Here is an 18,162-nt window from a genome sequence, read left to right as displayed (position 1 = left end):
GATAGGGTCTGGAGGTTGGTTCTTAAGTTGAATTTGTATGTAAGTCGAAACTGTATATTTTATAATGGAAGTTCTAGACAATTTTTTTTCTTTTGCCCCAGTGACAATTGGAGTTTCAAAATTTTTGGTGTAATTGGACCAAGAATTATCAATAAAGCTTCATTACAGACATCTTACAGCTGATCATTGCAGTCTGGGACTACGGTAAAGCATCCAGAGAGCTTCACCAGAGGTCACAGTGGGCAGAGGGGTCCGTCTGTAACTATGGGTTGTCTGTAAGTCGGGTGTCCTTAAGTAGGGGACCGCCTGTATTCCAAACACTCGCGGCTCGCGACACCAACCGGACGGACGAGCTGCTGACATTAGACACAATGGACCGAATCAATGGGACTGTGTGACTTTACTGCCACTTGTAAACTTGTATAATAGTCCTGATATAGAAGATATTACTTAATAACTATAGTATAGTATAAAAATTTTACCAAACACCTTCTCCTTTCTTTCCATTGCAACCCAGGCACAGCACTAGTGGCGTAACTTGAAGCTGATGGGCCCCAGAGCAAAGTCTGTGCCAGGCCCTGACTATAATGTATGGTTTATAATACTAGTCTTCTCATATGGGAAAGTGACACCCTATAGGCCCCTAATCCTCCTGGGCCCGGTTGCGACCGCACACTCTGCACCCCCTCAAGTCACTCCCCTGTACAGCACCAAGATCTGATTCCTGGTCCGTCTCAACAAACAGGGAACAGGCACATGTATCCTAGTTTTTTGGCTGACACTTTTTCAAGTTTCCTGAAGTTGGGCTACTTAATCATTGCAATGTATCTTAAGTTTTTTTCCCCTTGTGGTACATGTGATGAGCTGCTGTTTAGTCCCACTTTTGCGACTTTTTTTGATGTGCGACTCTTTAATCCCACATAGTAGCTCCCAAAAGTAAGTCTGGGTCTAGGATGCTCTGTTTTTGGACTTATTGGGGCTTTTTTACTATGGGTCCCGCGGGGTTTCCCGACTTTACGTGGATAGCGCCAGGGATTGTGCCGCACGCAATCGGATTTGGCGCGCCGGCTTTCATGCAACAGAAATTGGGGGGTGTGCTATGGGACGATCTGACGGATTCGGACTAAGCGCAGGATTTAACATTTAAATTGCATCCAATGCACTTACATACACCAGGAGGAAAAAGGTGAACTCTGGCGTACCTGATCGGGGAAGCGACACAAGCAGGATATTGGGCGCACAATCTTCTTGAATCGTGGCAGATGTGGATACTGGCGAACATTCTGGATCGGAGATTGCGCAGGATCGGGTAAGTAAATGTGCCCCATTATGTGCAAGAATGGGACAATTTCAGAGCCCAAAAAGTCACACAAGTTGAAGAAACATCTGGGCTACAAAGATATATCCCGCACACTGCATTGCATGCTTGAGGCAGATAATGTTGGTACGTTGCTTGATTCTGCCCCTAAAAAGTGTTAAACTACAAAAAGTTGCACAAAAAAGCTAAAGGAGTGAAACATGTCGCCCACAGACTTTCTGTGCAAAATTTCCGGGTAGAAAATCCAGAACAAGGACTTACCTTATGTTTCCCTGCTAGTTCAATGATTAAGCTAAAGTGGTGCTCCAGGATTCGGTTATGATGTGGGTGGCAGCTGATTGGTGACATTTTTATACCTACTGGTTTGCTGAGGCATCATACTGGTGCAATATGGGAGGGTATATGCATCACCAAGGGGTTGAATTTTCTTAGGCTTTTGTCTTATTTTTTTTCTCATATTTATTATTTGCATATATGAACCATTTGCGACTTCATTAAGAATTTGTTATGCTGTGATGGCTCATTTTCTGTGTAACAAATTGCACTTCATAGTAATGGTATTTAATATGCATATATATTAAATACCATATATTTAACATGGTATGCCATGTACTGGGAAGCTGGAAAAAATTCCCACTGTAGTGAAAATGCAGAAAAAACGCATTTGCGCCGTTTTCTTGTGGACTTAGATTTTACACCCCAAATGACATGTCTATTTTAATATATGGGTCGGTACGATCCCTTGGATACAAAATTTTTATAGGTTTTATAATGTTTTCATACATTTTCAAAAATTAAAACCATCTGTACAATCTTCTGGCGCTAATAACTTTTTCATACTTCAGTGTACGGAGCTGCGGGTGGAGTCATTTTGTGCGACTTCTGATGACATTTTCAATGCTACCATTTTAGGACTGTACATTTTTAGGACTGTACAATGTTTTGATCACTATTTATTGAATTTTTTAAAAATGGCAAAAAAGTGCCATTTTTGACTTTTGGCGCTATTTTCCGTAACAGGGTTAAATGTTATTATTATATTTTGATAGGTTCAGCATTTTCTGACCAGGGGATACCTAATGTGTTTATGATTTTTACTGTATTTTTATATCAGTTCTAGGGAAAGGGGGGTGATTTGGATTTTAATTTTTTAATTTTTTACTTTTTTACCTTTTTTTTACTTTACTATTTTTTAGACCCCCAGGGTACTTTAACCCTAGGTTGTCTGATCTATCCTACTATATACTGCCATACTACAGTACGGCAGTACGTGCGGCGTACTATTACGGCGCATCGGGAAGGGGTTAAAATCTAGTTGTGGACATATTAAAAAAAGTTTAAATTTTGGCAAAATTTTGGGCGCAAATAAACTCTAGTTCTGAGCAGGCGTAGGCAAAAGTTCAGAATAGGGTTGCAGAAGAATTTCTGACTTTTTTTAAAAAGGTGCAAAAAACCAACCGACAGACACCCTCTAAGATAAATGAAACAAGTCTAAACCCTAGAAAAAGCAAAATGTTCTGACAAAAGATAAATTACCCTCCCAAGTGTTATTGCTGAATCACTGCAGGGGGGGGGGGCAATGTGAACAAACCTTATTATAATATTTTTAAATTAATAAAAACCGGGAATCCCCTTTAAAATACCTTCTATGTCAACTCAGTCAAGTCTCATTCCTTAAAATGTTTTAAAGGGGATGGCACAAGTAAGAGAGTTTACCAGGGTAAGTACTATCCCCTAATAAGGATTTTACCAATATTTTTAAGGATATTTGGAATATTGGATTTTGTTCATGTGGGTTCAAAATAGGTGATAAAACTTGCCTGTCACTGTATATTGGCTGCTCATGTAACCTCCCATGTATGGCCCCAGATACAGAAGTGCGGAGAAGGTGAGAGGCTACTACCTGCTCTACTATGGAGATATTCTCCCCTAGTAGGGGTATGATGAGAAACCACATTACTTTATGTCAGTTGTTTTTAAAGGTTCTACTCAACTTGTGGAAGGTTGTAGAGAAACGATATGTCCAAAGACTCCTCCACAGTAAAATATCTTCTTCTCATGTATTACTTAGTAATATTTACAGTGCTGTATACACTGCCATTAAGAATACCCTCTGCTACAATATGGCTGGGACATAGAAGAAAAATGATTAAGGATCTGAATGTAAAGTTTATCTCTCGCAAGAATCACACTCAAACACACAGAAACATCACAAGCTGTTTTATCTCTTCAATGGGAAGGTTACTGGTGAGCGCCATTTATAACCAGAGATTATTTGTGATAGGATACTAGTTTATGGAGCTTTTAGTACTCTGACCATTTATCAACTGAATGAAATCACTTGTGTGCAAGTAAATGGGGTTAAGCTGTAACACCGCATACAGGTCACAAACTAGAAAGGTGGAAAAAAATGAAAAATGGAAAACAAAGTACAACTTGCTCACCTCACCTACTGATGGAGCCGGAGCCACGACACATGAAGCTTTGAAAAGAGATGAATAGAATGACCGGCAGGACAGTGATCCTCACTGAAAAGAGCCGACACTTTGTGCTGGCTCGGTCACAAATGACCCACAAATACTGTGAAGGTAGTGGGGAAAGTAGAGGCTTTGGGGTGTTAGTGCAGAGGCTTATGCAACATCCCCCACCGGGGCCTAGCCGTTTCTTGGGGCCTGGAGGCAGCCGAGGCCCAGAATACAGGAGTGGCTGGCGATTGTGACCTAGGGCACGCTGATGTCACGGTGCTTGGTATAAGGACCGGAGGGCTGTGCTACAGCCTGGCAGGTCTCCAGCAGATGGTGTGTGCAAGAAATATGGAGGGAGAGGCTGAAGTACTGGTTTCTCCCTTGTAGCATCCCCTGAGTGTCTGTAAGATAAGTCCCTGGGTAATGGATGGGGAATCCCGTGGTGGTAGACAGGCATATTCAGGGATCAGATGGAGGCAACGTTGTGCAAATCAACTCGCGGTTCTTTATTAACCCCTACATGACTCGGCCTCTTTTGGCCTTAAGGACGAGGCCCCATTTTTCAAATCTGCCCTGTGTCACTCTAAGTGGTTATAGCTTTGGAACGCTATGAGATATCCAGGGGATTTTGAGATTGTTTTCTCGTGATGCATTGTACTTCAAATTAGTTTAAAAATTTGGATGAAATTTTTTGTGTTTAGTTATGAAAAAAGACAAAATTTGGAAAAAATTTGGAAAAAGTCTTTATTTTCAACATTCTAAATTCTCTACTTTTGATGCAAATAGTCATTTAACCCAAATAAATTCATAACTTACATTTCCCAAATGTCTGCTTTATGTTGAATGGTTTTTTAACTAGAATGTTATGAGGCTCAGAATTTAGGTATCATTTTTCATTTATCATTTATCATTATCATTTATCATTTTTTTGTAAAATCACCAAAACCCGTATTTAGATGGACCTGCTCAGCTTTTAATTTACACTGAGAGGCCTAAATAATAGCGAGACTCATAAATTACCCCATTATGCAAACTACACCCCTCAACGTATGAAAAAGCACTTTTAAGAAGTTTGTTAACCCTTTAGGTGTTTATAGGGGTTAAAACAAAATGGAGATGCAGTCTACAAATTGTACTATTTTGTCACAATACATTCATTTTGGGTGGAAAATTAAACATTTACAATGGATTAAATTAAAAAAGGCTCCACAAAGTTTGATACCCAATTTCTCTCGAGTACACCGATATCCCATGTGTGGTGGTAACCTGCTGTATGGGTGCACGGCCGGGGATAGAAGGTTCCATGCAGATCAGATTTGCGATGTCACATTGTACAGGCTATAATTTTTTTTCTTTTTTTATTGTGAACCTATAGGGGCTTATTTCTTTTGCCACATGAGATGCACTTTTCTGGTACATAATTTTGGGGCATCTATAGCTAATTGGTTAGATTTTATTAACTCTTTGTTGGTGGAGGAAATGAAAATCATCAATTTTTAGGAAAACTTTTATGTGGTTTTTTTTTTTTTTGGTCGTTAATCATACCATAAGAATAGTACATTATTTTTATTCTACGGGTCGCCACGATTACGAAAAGACCTCATTTATATAGATTTTTTATTTTTTTCCCATTTTTACTGAATAAAAAGTAATTTGGCAAAAATGTTGTTAATTTTAGTATCACCGTCTTTCATATGCATACCTTTTTTATTTTTCGCCTCACAAATCTGTTTAAGGGCTTATTTTTTTGCGAGAAGGATTGTTCTTTTTAGTGGTCTTCTTTTAGAGTACATAACATTTTTTAAATCACTTTTTAGAGCATTTTTATAGGGTATAAATTAAAAATGATCTTTTTTGGAGCAAAAAAGCTTTTACGGGGTTCACTTCGCAGATCTAATGACGATTCTGTTTTATTATGCAGATTGTTATGGACGCAGGGATACCAAATATGTGGGGGTTTCGTGTATTCTATTCAATTGTACCGAATAAAATCTAATTTGGAGAAAATCTTGTTCATTTTAGCATCACCATCTTTTCATATGCATAACTTTTTTATTTTTCGGCTGACAAATCTGGTTACGGGCTTATTTTTTGCGAGAAGATTTGTTCTTTTTATGGGCGTATTTTAGAGCGCATGACATTTTTAAATAACTTTTTAGAGCATTTTTATAGGTTATTAATTAAAAGTTATCTTTTTTTGGAATGTTTTTTGTGTTTTTTTTCTCCAGTGTTTACCGTGCGGGTCCAGTAACAATTCTTTTTTATTATACAGATTGTTACGGACGCGGCAATACCATATATGCAGGGATTTTTGTGTTTTTTTATAATTTATTAAGTGTTTTTATGGGAAAGTGACATTTTAGGGGCTTTTATTTTTATGTATTTATTTTTTATTTATTCTAATGTGTATTGTTATGTTTTTACTTTTCCATACTTGAACCAGCGATCAGAGCACTGCTCTACAATACTTTTTCATTGTAGAACAGTGTAAACTGTCTGAGCATGCAGGCGCATGCGCAGACAGCTTGCAGTCAGACCCGGAAGGGATCTGACTGCCAGGGAGAGCGGGCATCTCCGGGGCACATGCCAGTCCTCGGCTGCCCAGAAGTGGATCGAATCCCCCGGTAAGCGGCGCGGGGGATCTGATCCATAGCGGAAACACCCTTACACGCCGCGGTCATGCTTGACCACGGCGTGTAAAGGGTTAACACCCGTGATCGGGGGGCCAGCTCCAATCGCGGGTGCTAGCGCAGGCTGTCAGCTGCGATAGACAGCTGACAGCTGCTGCTTCTGGTGCCGGCTCTGTTCGTGAGCCGGTGCCAGAAGCAGGACATTATTGCACGTCCCTGTGCGCTTAGCATCTAGCCGTGGGGACGTACTATAACGTCCTGGTGCGCCGAGGGGTTAAACAACAGGTAGCAGGCAACGGGCCTACATGGTCAAACAGCAGATTCGGATTCTGGTACTGGAATGGTCGTGGAGAGTGGTCCTCAGGATACGGCTGATGGTATATGCATCTCTATAATTGAGATAGAGCTGTGTCCAAACTGTGGAAGCAGCAGATCTGGATTCTTGGGATTGGTTTCTGTGATAGCACTAAAGTTGTACTGGACTGTACTGTCTCACTCTGACCATGTGCTCAAAGACTGAACTGGACCATGTGTTCTTCCTGCACCTCTCCAATCACACTCCAGTTTACAATACAGCCACATAATTGGATAACATCTTACACCCATTTAACTATTGCCTTCCCAAGCAGAATCTACAGCTGCAGATTACCTGAGATCTCCCTGCATTATCCCTTGGGTGAGTTGCGCAGGTTCACCAGATGGATCCTGACAGGTAGAGGACACAGGTAAAGAAATATATAGCTGTGCACCACGGATGGTTCAGCTTGCGGTGTAAATCTATGTATTTTTATATCTAAAACATATGTCTGAAGTATACCAGGAATCTAATATTGGAGACATTGAATGCTAAACAGATAAAAAGCAAGATATAGATATAAAATCTAGCATTGACATTGGATACCTTGTTTAGCACATTATTATGGTTACTCCACTATGTATTTAGAAGCATTTAATGCACTATTTATGTATGTCATTTTTTTCTTTTTAAGTATTATATAAATAAAAACTTACAATTTTTATTACACTTATAAACAAGTTCCCTATATGTGTATATGGTTTAAAGAAGAATATCCGTATAACAAATCAGATGGGATTTATTTGGTTTTGTAAAGTCTTCACAGAATTGTTGTATCCATTGGTGATGTGATGTCATGTGGGCCCTACATCAGGTATTGGTCGAATAACCAATGCATGCAAAGATACAAAGAGTCTAAAAAATATACATTTTGAAGGCAAACTGAGTATTCTACTTATATACCATGCCATACGCCTCAGGGTCTTGTTCTGGATTTTCTCACTGACCTAAATAGGGACCTTGCTGCACACAAAGCCACATAGCAATTAAAAATATTAGAGGAGTTTTGTTTCAGACCCTAAATAATGTAGGAATTCCTAACATGTGCCTCATCCACAAATGTAAAGTCAATATTTATTGTAAAGAATAACATATCACATGTCATAAACACTAGATCTACATCAAGATATAAAGGTGAAGAGCCAGGATTAAGATTCCTCATTAGATTACTTTGTTTAAGAAGTATTTCTCTATACACTTAGAAGAATAATTATAGGTTGGTATTTCCCACCTAGTATCATATCCTGTCTTATCCACTAACTAAATATTTAATTCCAGGAGGTGTTGTACTGTCTCGATTTTTTTTGTGTGTGTAATCCAAAGCATCACGGGCTGTAGCAAAATCACAAAACTTAGAGCTGAGCTACGTTTCTCTGTATGGTAATTACATCACTTTGAGGCTACATTCACACTAACGGTCGGCGAGTATATACAAGGTGACAAGGTGACATTATAGGTGTACGTGGAGTGCTATAGCAAAAAACTATAATGCAGCTGCAGGAAAGGGGACATTTTTGATTGGGGTCTGTGGGAAAAGGGACTTGATATGGTTTGGGTATAGATATGGAGATTTAGCAGCGCATGCAATTTTTTGGTTAAGGGGATAACCTGACCTAGTCCCTGGAAACTTGTGTGCAGCCGGACCAGGTTCAAAAAGGGTGGGGGCCACTGGAATATAACACTATAGGCACTTATTAAATTGGTTCCACATCAACTGTTTTCCTCCAACCAATGAAGACTTCTTGCACTAGGTGCTTTCATTCAATGTAATGCTTAAGGATAATTCCTTTTCTTTACTTGTCTAACTTTACATCTCCTACTATCTAGCACAGTACTTTACAATAGAAAATGGGCCAAACGTTTGACTCACTTTTTAGCTCGCAGTGTTGCAATTAAAGCCAACTAGCTGCAAATCCACACCCCACTCCCGTAAATGTCACTAAAGTATCTTAAAAATCTTTAAAGCATTTACTCACAAGACCTGAGGGTCACTTTCCTCCCTTAGTAAATTTCCCTTATTGTGGCACTTACACCTATCCATAAAGTAATTAATATTGTCTCTTTATGGTAAACCCTATGAATTGAGAAATCCACACGTGATGTAGGTCCTATAGTTATAATGAACCGTGTTTATATGGCAAATGTCACGCAGACATAAACTATAACGTTCATGAAGGGATTCAAGACGTAGTATTTTTGGTTCCCAAACATAACCGAAATCCATGAATCTTCTGCTCGGTAGTCCTTCTGGGATTGCTGAAAATGATTTAGACTTCTATGGGATTTTAAGAGCTCTGTACTTTATCCCTGATGAATCATTACGTGCCTCTAGTAAAATGTATCAGCGGCCATATAGCTTGGGAGCGTTAGAAATTATATAAATAATGCGAGTTTAACTTATTTTTGTATATTTTAGCTGAATGACATAGTGATACAGAACAGAGCCGGCTGCTTCATCCTCCAAATAGCAAAAAAATGTGAAGTATTTACAAGCTGTGCTTCATTTCAACATGCAGCCCCTTCTGTACACAGAGACAAGGAAATGTAGGGAACTGCGGTTACTGCAGACTGATATAAACTTGGCCCAGATGAGACTAATGCCTGAGAACGTAATTTATAGGACATGGAGGGGGACAGTCTCCTTACTGTACTACACTTTACAAATAGGAAATCCAGCACTTGGCAGCTCCTACAGGAAAGGTCTGGCTCCCAGATGCTTCTTTCTATCCCACAATCGCTTACAAATTGTTTACAGAATACATTTTTGACACTTATTACATGGGTGACCCATAGACACACATGACTCTAAGGCGACCAAATGCATAAAACTAACAAGCTACTTTTTCATGTATTTTCTCCGTCTTTAGTAGTTTCAGTCTAAGCCCCGGGAGCTCAAGGGTCAAGAGCTTTATTAATGTAATAAGTTCTAGCAGAAAACATTGGATATTACTTTCACTTAGGCTAAATTCTGACGAACCTGTGTCCCCTGTGGCACGCTACTCACCCCCACCACTCTCCATAGAGAACCAAAGAGCATGGTGCCGTATTTCAAGGAAAGATAAGACATGTCCTATCTTTTCCTCAGCTATGGAACGGTACGGTGCCACAGCTGTGCGGCACCATACCGATCCATATGGCACCGTGTGCCCATTGCTGGCCTATGGGGGACATATATCCGACGTATATACATCGGCCATATATACATCCCCCATTGGTTGACTGAATGTAGCCTTAATCCATATATTTGGCTTAATACAATTATTTATATTTTTTTTTTCATAAATAAGAGGACAGTGAATTATAGCAGAAAATACAGTATTGCAATCTTTTTTTTTAGTCCAAAAAAGAACAAACTTTTTTCTTGTATATTTTTGTTTCCATAATTGTAATTTTCTTTTTACAGTTGTTGTAGATGCCAGCTGTCAATAGACATTTTCATCAAGCCAAAAAGTTTCAGCAAGTTATAAATTTCTGCCACTAGATGGCGAGTGTTAAAAGAACAGGCCAATAGGTGCATCAGAAAAATTGCTATACCATATAGTTAATATCTGTATAATCTAGCAAATGTTCAATAAACGTTTTTATCTATTGATCTTTCTTTTCATATGTTACATACTGATTATTTAATATAAAATATGGCCTAGCTTCACTCAGGTGGTCTTTAACACTGTGCATGACTTTACTCATTCTGTGCCATCTAATTTTAATTAAAAGGAACCTGTCACTAGATTTTACCCCATTAAACTACCAGTGAAATCTCCTTGACCCATTTGCCTATAAATAATCTCCTCCAAACTCATGTGAAAATGAGCAAAGAAGAGTCATATTTCTCCTGTGAAGAATCAAGTGTAGAGGCCGCAGGTGGAGAGACACATTAGATGCCCCTATATTCTGTTCTATAGGACCTAGAAACTTTCCTAAAGATGACACAGGCTTGTGGTTCACATACTGGACAGAACTGGATCTATATCTGCAGCTTGCATTTCCAACCACATATTTAATGACTCATCTCAGGCAAATATGACTTGTCTCTGTTCATTTTCACATGACTTTGGAGCTTGCATTGCCAACCACATGTTTAACTGTCTGTATCTCCATCTCTGAAGATCACAGAACCACAAGCTGAAAGATGAGATTCCTCTACTCAATATATTCTAGGTACTATCCCCCTGAAGCCTCTAAACATTCATCGCATCTCAGGCAAATATGACTCGTCTCTGTTCATTTTCACATGACTTTGTAGGATTTTTTAACAGGTAAGTTTTCACATAAAAGTGGGAATTCTAGAAAGAACATTTCATATTCTACCAATGGGTACTACCCTTTTAATCTGGTGACAGGTTCCCTTTAAGAAACATTTTGTCATTTGAGGGAGTTTTTTAAGCAAGGATTTGGTTAAAAGAAAAAAAAAGTGAAGAGGAGTAAGAGAATCTGTCCTATATACTTCCCGTTCCTTTACGTGCCCCCTCCTGACACTGAGGCTTCTTTTATACTTGCCAGTTTTAAGCCAAAGAGTTCTTCCCCAGCATTATTACTGTGTCTTGCTAGCATGATCTAAAGCACATGGCCTGCATTAACCTTTCCCTCTATTTTTTTATTCTGGTGGAGTTTTTATAGAGAGAATCACACTGCAATATCTGAGGGTACTAGACCATGATGGCGGAGTTTACTTCTGGCTGATGTACTGAAATTGTGGGACAAGTGTTGCCCTTTAATGTATGATATTTCCAGGAAAGCCTCAGTCCTAGCAAAAGATGACAAATTCACTAGTTCATGGAAGTCATTAAATTAGAGTAGGTAAGAAGCAGAGAATTCCCATAAGGACTGATCCTTTTCATTATAATGGCTCTATTTGTGCCATTATCTACAATCACTATTGTTATGTGCCGCCAAGTAAACACTTGCAGCAAGCAAATTTCAGGGGAAAGCAGTGTCAATGCCTCAGACCTTTTATTGTTCTATATAGTAAATTACTGTACTGTCAGTTTCAGATTTCTACTGTGACTATTGGTTACGGTCACTTGCAGAAAATTAGGTTCTATAATGAAAAATGCACCAGTATGAGGAACATTTTTTAGTTTTTTATGTCTGGGAAGAAAATTCAAAGATAACTGGTCACTTTGTGAGTAGAAAAGTTTATAAGGGAGATGCTATAACGCTATGTATGGGAACAGGCTAAAGACAAAGTGAGCCCTTGGACTGATCTCCCAGCTGTACCTACCTACTTGCCTTACTTACCATAGGTAGTAAGTGACATCTAGAACATGTTCCCTCCTTGCACCAAAGTGCAAAACACAGAGAAGAAGACAAGACAATACAAACAGAGAAGAATAGTCTCTAGAGCCAGGTCACAATAAACACAGTACAATATTACAAGGAAGAAGGAAAGTCTGAATACAGGTAGTCAAATACCAGAATCGGGATTATACGTTTTGCTTTTATGGCAAAGGAGGATTCTGAGTGCACATGTGGTCAGTGAGCTGGTTTTTAGTTTTTACAAGTTAAATACCAGAATACAGAGATCTGGAATAACATTATAACGAGATATCATAAGTCTATGTAAGTCTCTTGGACCTGGGTATGAGCACACCCTCAGCAGCCCTGGGAGACATGCCGGGATCATGCATGTTTGAGTTGGACAGCCCCTTTAGGTCACTTTTTGGCGCAGTAAGCAACATGTTTTGGAACTTTCAAAGACTTCTTTGGAGAAATTCCACCAGATTCTCATTAGCCCCAAAAATGCCACAGCCATCCCACTGATTGTTCTATAAATCCTCTGGTTGGCAATACATACTGTATATGAAGGAACAAATCGTGAAGACATTTACAATATTTCTCTTATAAAGTTTCATAGTAGTAACCAATGTGATAACAATTAGGATCTACTGATTGTACCTGGAAGCTCTTCATAAATTTCTTCATTGAAATCCTCAATGTGATCGAGCTGGGACACATCATCATATGTTTCTCCATCTATACAACAAATAAAACATGACTTTTATTACAAATGGCATTACAAAACGATGGCATTACAAACTAAAAACTTAATATAAAAAATAATAATAATAATAACAAAGCTTCCCCTACCCCCAAAGTTATACTAACCTAATCTCTCCCATCCCATAACTTCAGAACAGCTATTCTACCGCACATAGGGGCAGATTTATCAAGCTGTCTGAGAGTCAGAATATTCCTAGTTGTCCATGGCAACCAATCACAGCTCACCTTTAAAATATTTATGAGCACTGGTAAAATGAAAGCTGAGCTGTAATTGGTTGCCATGGGCAACTAGGAATATTCTGACTTTCAGACAGCTTGATAAATCTGCCGCATAATGTCCGACATCAGTTTCAGAACCAGCACTGAAAAGTTTAGTACAACTTACCCATGTTTTACATTACCTTACTTCATGTGAATATCAAATATAAACAGAGATGTTGGGATAGTCTGAAGGTTCTGTTTTAAAGACTATTGTCATCTCACACACTAATATCAGACGGCTTATTCCATCTTAAAATCCTCTATAGACTAAAATCCTCTGATAACTTCGAAAGACGTCTCTGGACACATCTGATCAATACCCCCTAAATAATGCCACAACCATCACACTGAATGTTCCATAATCCTCTGATTGGGATCACATGTACATAATCATCAGTTATATATCAATATTTTCAGCTTCTCCTGTTCTATAACATGCTCTTCTCATCTTCCCATCTTTATAACATACTGCCTGCATATCGGACACTAGGTACAATGTTCTCCGCTATCCCTGCTCTGTAACATGCTGCCTGCAGATTAGACACTATGTAAAATATGATCAGCGCCTCCTAATCTATAACATACTGGATGACACTTTGCACAATCTACTCTGCTCATCCTACTTTTTTGCATGATGCCTGCAGATTGGACAATATGTAAAATCTCATCATTTCCTCCTCCTCTATAATATGCTATCTGCAGGGAGGTGACTATGTACGGTCTGCGTAGATCATGCTCTATAACAGTGGTGGCGAACCTATGGCACGGGTGCCAGAGGTGGCACTCAGAGCCATTTGTGTGGGCACTCAGGCTATCACCTCAGGACAGAGTTCACCAAACAGGACAGAATCTTCCTGCATTCCCAGGCAACTGCTCTCAGCGCTATTTTAAAGCGACACTTAATTGACTGTTTGGAACTGCGGGAGCAATAAAAAGGTTTTGACACAAGATCTTTAGAGGTCATCCTGTTGGACCAACCAATCTACCTGTACAGAGAGACCCTGAAGAGAAGCTACAATGATGGTCTGAATTTGCCTTCCTTCTTTCAACTGTATTGGTGGCCTCAGGGGGCCGATACAATTAAAAGATGTGGAAGAACAGGTAGCAATAAGTTACTGCTTAAAATGACGTGTTGGCACTTCACGGTAAATAAGTGGATTTTGGTTGTTGATTGGGCGCTCGGTCTCTAAAAGGTTCGCCATCACTGCCCTATAACATGCTGCCTTTAGAAAGAGAATTGTGTATTATCTGATCAGCTCCTCCTGCTCTATAACATGCTGCCTCCAGATCAGGCAGTGTACATAGACTACTTAGCTGCTCCTACTCTATAATATCCTACCTGCAGATTTTGCTTCGCCCCTCCTGATCTATAATTTTTGCCTGCACTAAATTTCCATGATGACAGGTTAACTTTAAGTGCCACCTTTTTGATCACCTTGAAAGTAAGTATTTTTCACAGCATGAATCTGCTATTCCAACATAAAGTACTATTTATAATATTTATTAGACGTGTCTCATTATAGACAGGAATCTCTGTAATTTACCTTGTTGAATCGCATCCACCCACTCCTCGGCCTCCTTGGGGGTTGATGCAGCAAACTAGGAAAAAAAATGCAAAGGAAGAGACAGAAGTGATTTGCCAGCGAGAAGCAGTAACATTCATGTCACTTCTCTCCGGAAACATTAGCAATTCTTTACGTGTCTACTGATACTTTTCTTGCAAGGATGCTTCTTATAATGTACAGTTAATTTTGACAAATTTACGTAATTGGAGCAGAGGATGATGGATTTGAAACTGTGATCAGCAGCTGGCAGCTGCGCCGAAAAAAACTGCTTCTCTTCATCAATGTCAAAGCCAAAACTGATGAACGAAATTTGCCCTTGACAATTAGAAGACACCCGTGAATATCTTTAGACTGCTGGGTATAGTTTCCTTAAAAATGTTCTTGTCAGATTCCAACACATTACCTGACAAGTTAATTAAATGATTTTCAAATGCAATTTCAGATATTTAAAGTATATTAGAGCTCCATTCTGTATTGATGGCGAAGTGATAGATCCACTGACGTACGGGTTTCCGTCTACCCCCGGTGGCCATGTTATGATTAAGGTGTTTGTATTGATAAATCTGCATTTATTTTCTGGGGAATTTAACTTTTTTTTATAACTTATTACAGACTATAAAAAAACAAACAAAAAAAATTGACAGCGGTAAAACACAATTGATATGTAGGCAGCGATGTCTCCTGTTAACTTGGAGGACATGAACTTTATCAGAAATGTTGTTTTTCCTATTATATTCCCATATGCATCAGTACGCCGGGCAGATGTGTCTGCCAGTTAGTGAGCTGTTACAACCCAAATGTTCCTCTCTCTCCTAGACTGCCGAAGTCACAGTTTTATCAACTTAATTTATACGAAGGCATAAAAGTCCGACCTGATAGACGCGTTTATCAGGAGCGTAGATTTCAAAACAGCAATCCTTCTTTCCATCCTTGCGTAGAGTATTATTTATCTTGGCGCTGTAGCCTTCCAGAGAAAATTCACCTTTCTGCTGTTTGTCTGTCAGAGATAAAGAAAAGTAGCAGCTGTAGTTATATCTCCAGCGACTGGTCATGGAAATGGAGAACTGACCAAAGGTATTGTGGTGGTGCCGTTAGGCGATCTACATAGAATTACAGACAACAACCTAAGCAGGGATTCAGGTGTAGTGATGAGCGGACTCAGGAATTTTTGAATTTTAATACCCGATCACCAATGGTTTAAGGAAAACTTCAATGAGGATTCTACTATCAGGAGTAGATCTGATTTTAGATTCCTCCTGCCTCCTTCTGCCCTAATCTGTAATTTAATAATCCTGGAACCAAACCTAACTTGTTAAAAATTTTATTTTAATAATATGTAAATTTACTGCAGAGGCTACTTGGGCGTGCACTGGGAGCTTAGGTTAGTACACACCCCATTAGCCTCTGCAGTTGATTTACATATTACTAAAATAAAGTTTTTTAACAAGTTTGGTTCCAGGATTATTAAATTACAGATTAGGGCAGAGGCAGGCAGGAGGAATCTACCACTAGATCTACTTCTGATAGGAGATTCCTCATGGTAGGTTTTTTTTTTAACCGTTGAACTGTTGCTTGCACAGTTGAAATGGCATTTAAATTCCTAAAGTCGCAGCGACACTAACATGGCGGCATTTCGGGGAGGATCGCTGCTCCTGATGACTTCCTCAGGAAGCGATGATCCCCCAAAATATTGCCGGCATTCTAATGCACACTTTTTAGCTATTTAAATGCCATTGACGACTTGTGAGTTGAGTTTAGGCAGGGAGCCGTCTAAGCCAAACTCATACTTTGTGGTTCAATTCCACTCATCACTATTCATGAGCGATTAGATCAGTTGTTATATACCAAACCTGTGGCAATAATAACCATGTCACTAATTTATATCCATTATCAAAATACCATGATAAAGAAAGAAACTTATAAAGGAAACATTGGCAAAATATCTGCAGTCAAAATAATACTTTAATATAAAGCACAGGGATGTATCTGACATAGAGATGGAGGGTCAAATAGTTTCAGTGTTGAATATAACTTTGTATGGGTGACGCTAAAGAAGAAAATATTTAAATCAGGGTGTTTATAGATATAGGACTCCTTGGTGAGACAATGAGAGTCCTGATAAACCACACCCATACACAGTGATTGAGGTCTTTCTATGGGCATATACTCATGTAGGGAAATAAACATAGAATATTTCATATCATAAATGAATAATGGATATGGGTCCTACCTCTGGGACGTGCTCCAAACAGACACTGACACCTTCACTGCAGACAAGCTGAACATAGATGCAATGCGAGTACTGGCACTCGCCATTCAAATGCAAAAGAGACGAAAACAGCCCAAACTATATGTTTGGTACTTCTATAGAATTGAATAGAGAGTAGCCTGTCATGCACTGGACACTCACCAGCTGTGGTAAGTGGGTCAATGGACCTCCATTTTCCTTTTCTATCATCTATTTATGACATATCCTGTGGATATATCATAAATAGTCTAGATGAGAAATCCCCTTTAATCACTCTGTTGTATGATCAGGACTTCTATTGTCTCTCCAAGGAATCCTCACAACATTTATGGTTTATTATTTTTGGTGCTCCAAAATCAGCAGCATAGCCTTCCTGCAGCTGTGGTTTAGGATCCCAAACATTTATACCATAACTTTGTCAAAGCCGACATTCTAGAAATCCAGAAACCACTGGACCCTACACATGGAGACTGCAAATTGAAGCCAAGGATTGTAATCTTCGCTTCTCTGAACATCAGTCAATGAAACAAGTTACACTCATCTCAGGGTCACTATGCGCAAAGAGTGCGTACGTCAAAGGCTGCCATACTTAAAGGAATTTACCACATGATCGAGGATTGTAAACCAAGCACACTTACATGCAGGTGCGTGCTCCCTCTGACAGGATCTGCTCATCTTTTATCTTCTTATGTCCTGCTTTATAAGAAAAAAAGGCTTTAAAAATTATGCAAATGAGCCAGAGAGCTATGAAGCCCAGAGCCCCTTATGCTAATTTGCTGAATTTTTAAAGCCTTTTCTATAAAAACAAGGCCATAAGGATCTAAAATAAGAGATCCTGACAGAGGAGGCACACACCTACATGTAAGTGTGCTTGGTTTACAATCCTTTTTCCTGGTGGTAGATTTCCTTTAAGGTAAAAAGGTTTGGGACCCTAAACCCTAACTGCATGAAAGTATGCCTGCAAAAAGGTTTCCTTTAAATAAAACAGTACAAATTTTATTTAATACCTAATAAATAGATAATACGTAATAAAATACAGTACAATGAGACCACATACCTTTATCACTCCCATAGTAGTAAAAGGTTGTGTTACTTAGTACACACCAACGCTTCTGCCATTCTGATGCAAAAAAGCTGTGATCTGTTATAAGGAGGAAGAATTTAGTATTAAGAGGTTGTTGTATTTTTTTTTTGTCATTTGCGATCAGCCTAAAAAGAAATCAGAACAATGACAAATATACTGTATGTCTGATATATGCAGGACACCAGGGCTTGACTGACAATGTTTGGTAACTATAACTTAATTGAGGCAATTGAGGG

General features: G+C 39.0%; 1 protein-coding gene across 1 annotated transcript in view; it reads right to left on the bottom strand.

Annotated features, from left to right (window-relative positions):
• SKAP2 (src kinase associated phosphoprotein 2) overlaps positions 1-18,162 on the bottom strand; it is a 172,402-nt gene that overhangs the window by 41,937 nt on the left and 112,303 nt on the right. Inside the window, exons 6-9 of the mRNA XM_072153735.1 lie at positions 17,900-17,983; positions 15,467-15,591; positions 14,574-14,628; positions 12,664-12,741 (exon numbers count right to left, since the gene is read on the bottom strand). Coding sequence (XP_072009836.1) covers positions 12,664-12,741; positions 14,574-14,628; positions 15,467-15,591; positions 17,900-17,983 — 342 coding nt within the window. The remainder of the gene's footprint in view (positions 1-12,663; positions 12,742-14,573; positions 14,629-15,466; positions 15,592-17,899; positions 17,984-18,162) is intronic.

This window comes from Engystomops pustulosus, chromosome 5 (genome assembly GCF_040894005.1).
Source record: "Engystomops pustulosus chromosome 5, aEngPut4.maternal, whole genome shotgun sequence".
Taxonomy (NCBI): domain Eukaryota; kingdom Metazoa; phylum Chordata; class Amphibia; order Anura; family Leptodactylidae; genus Engystomops; species Engystomops pustulosus.
Note: the sequence above shows the minus strand (reverse complement) of the source record. Positions and strands in the feature narration are given on the sequence as shown.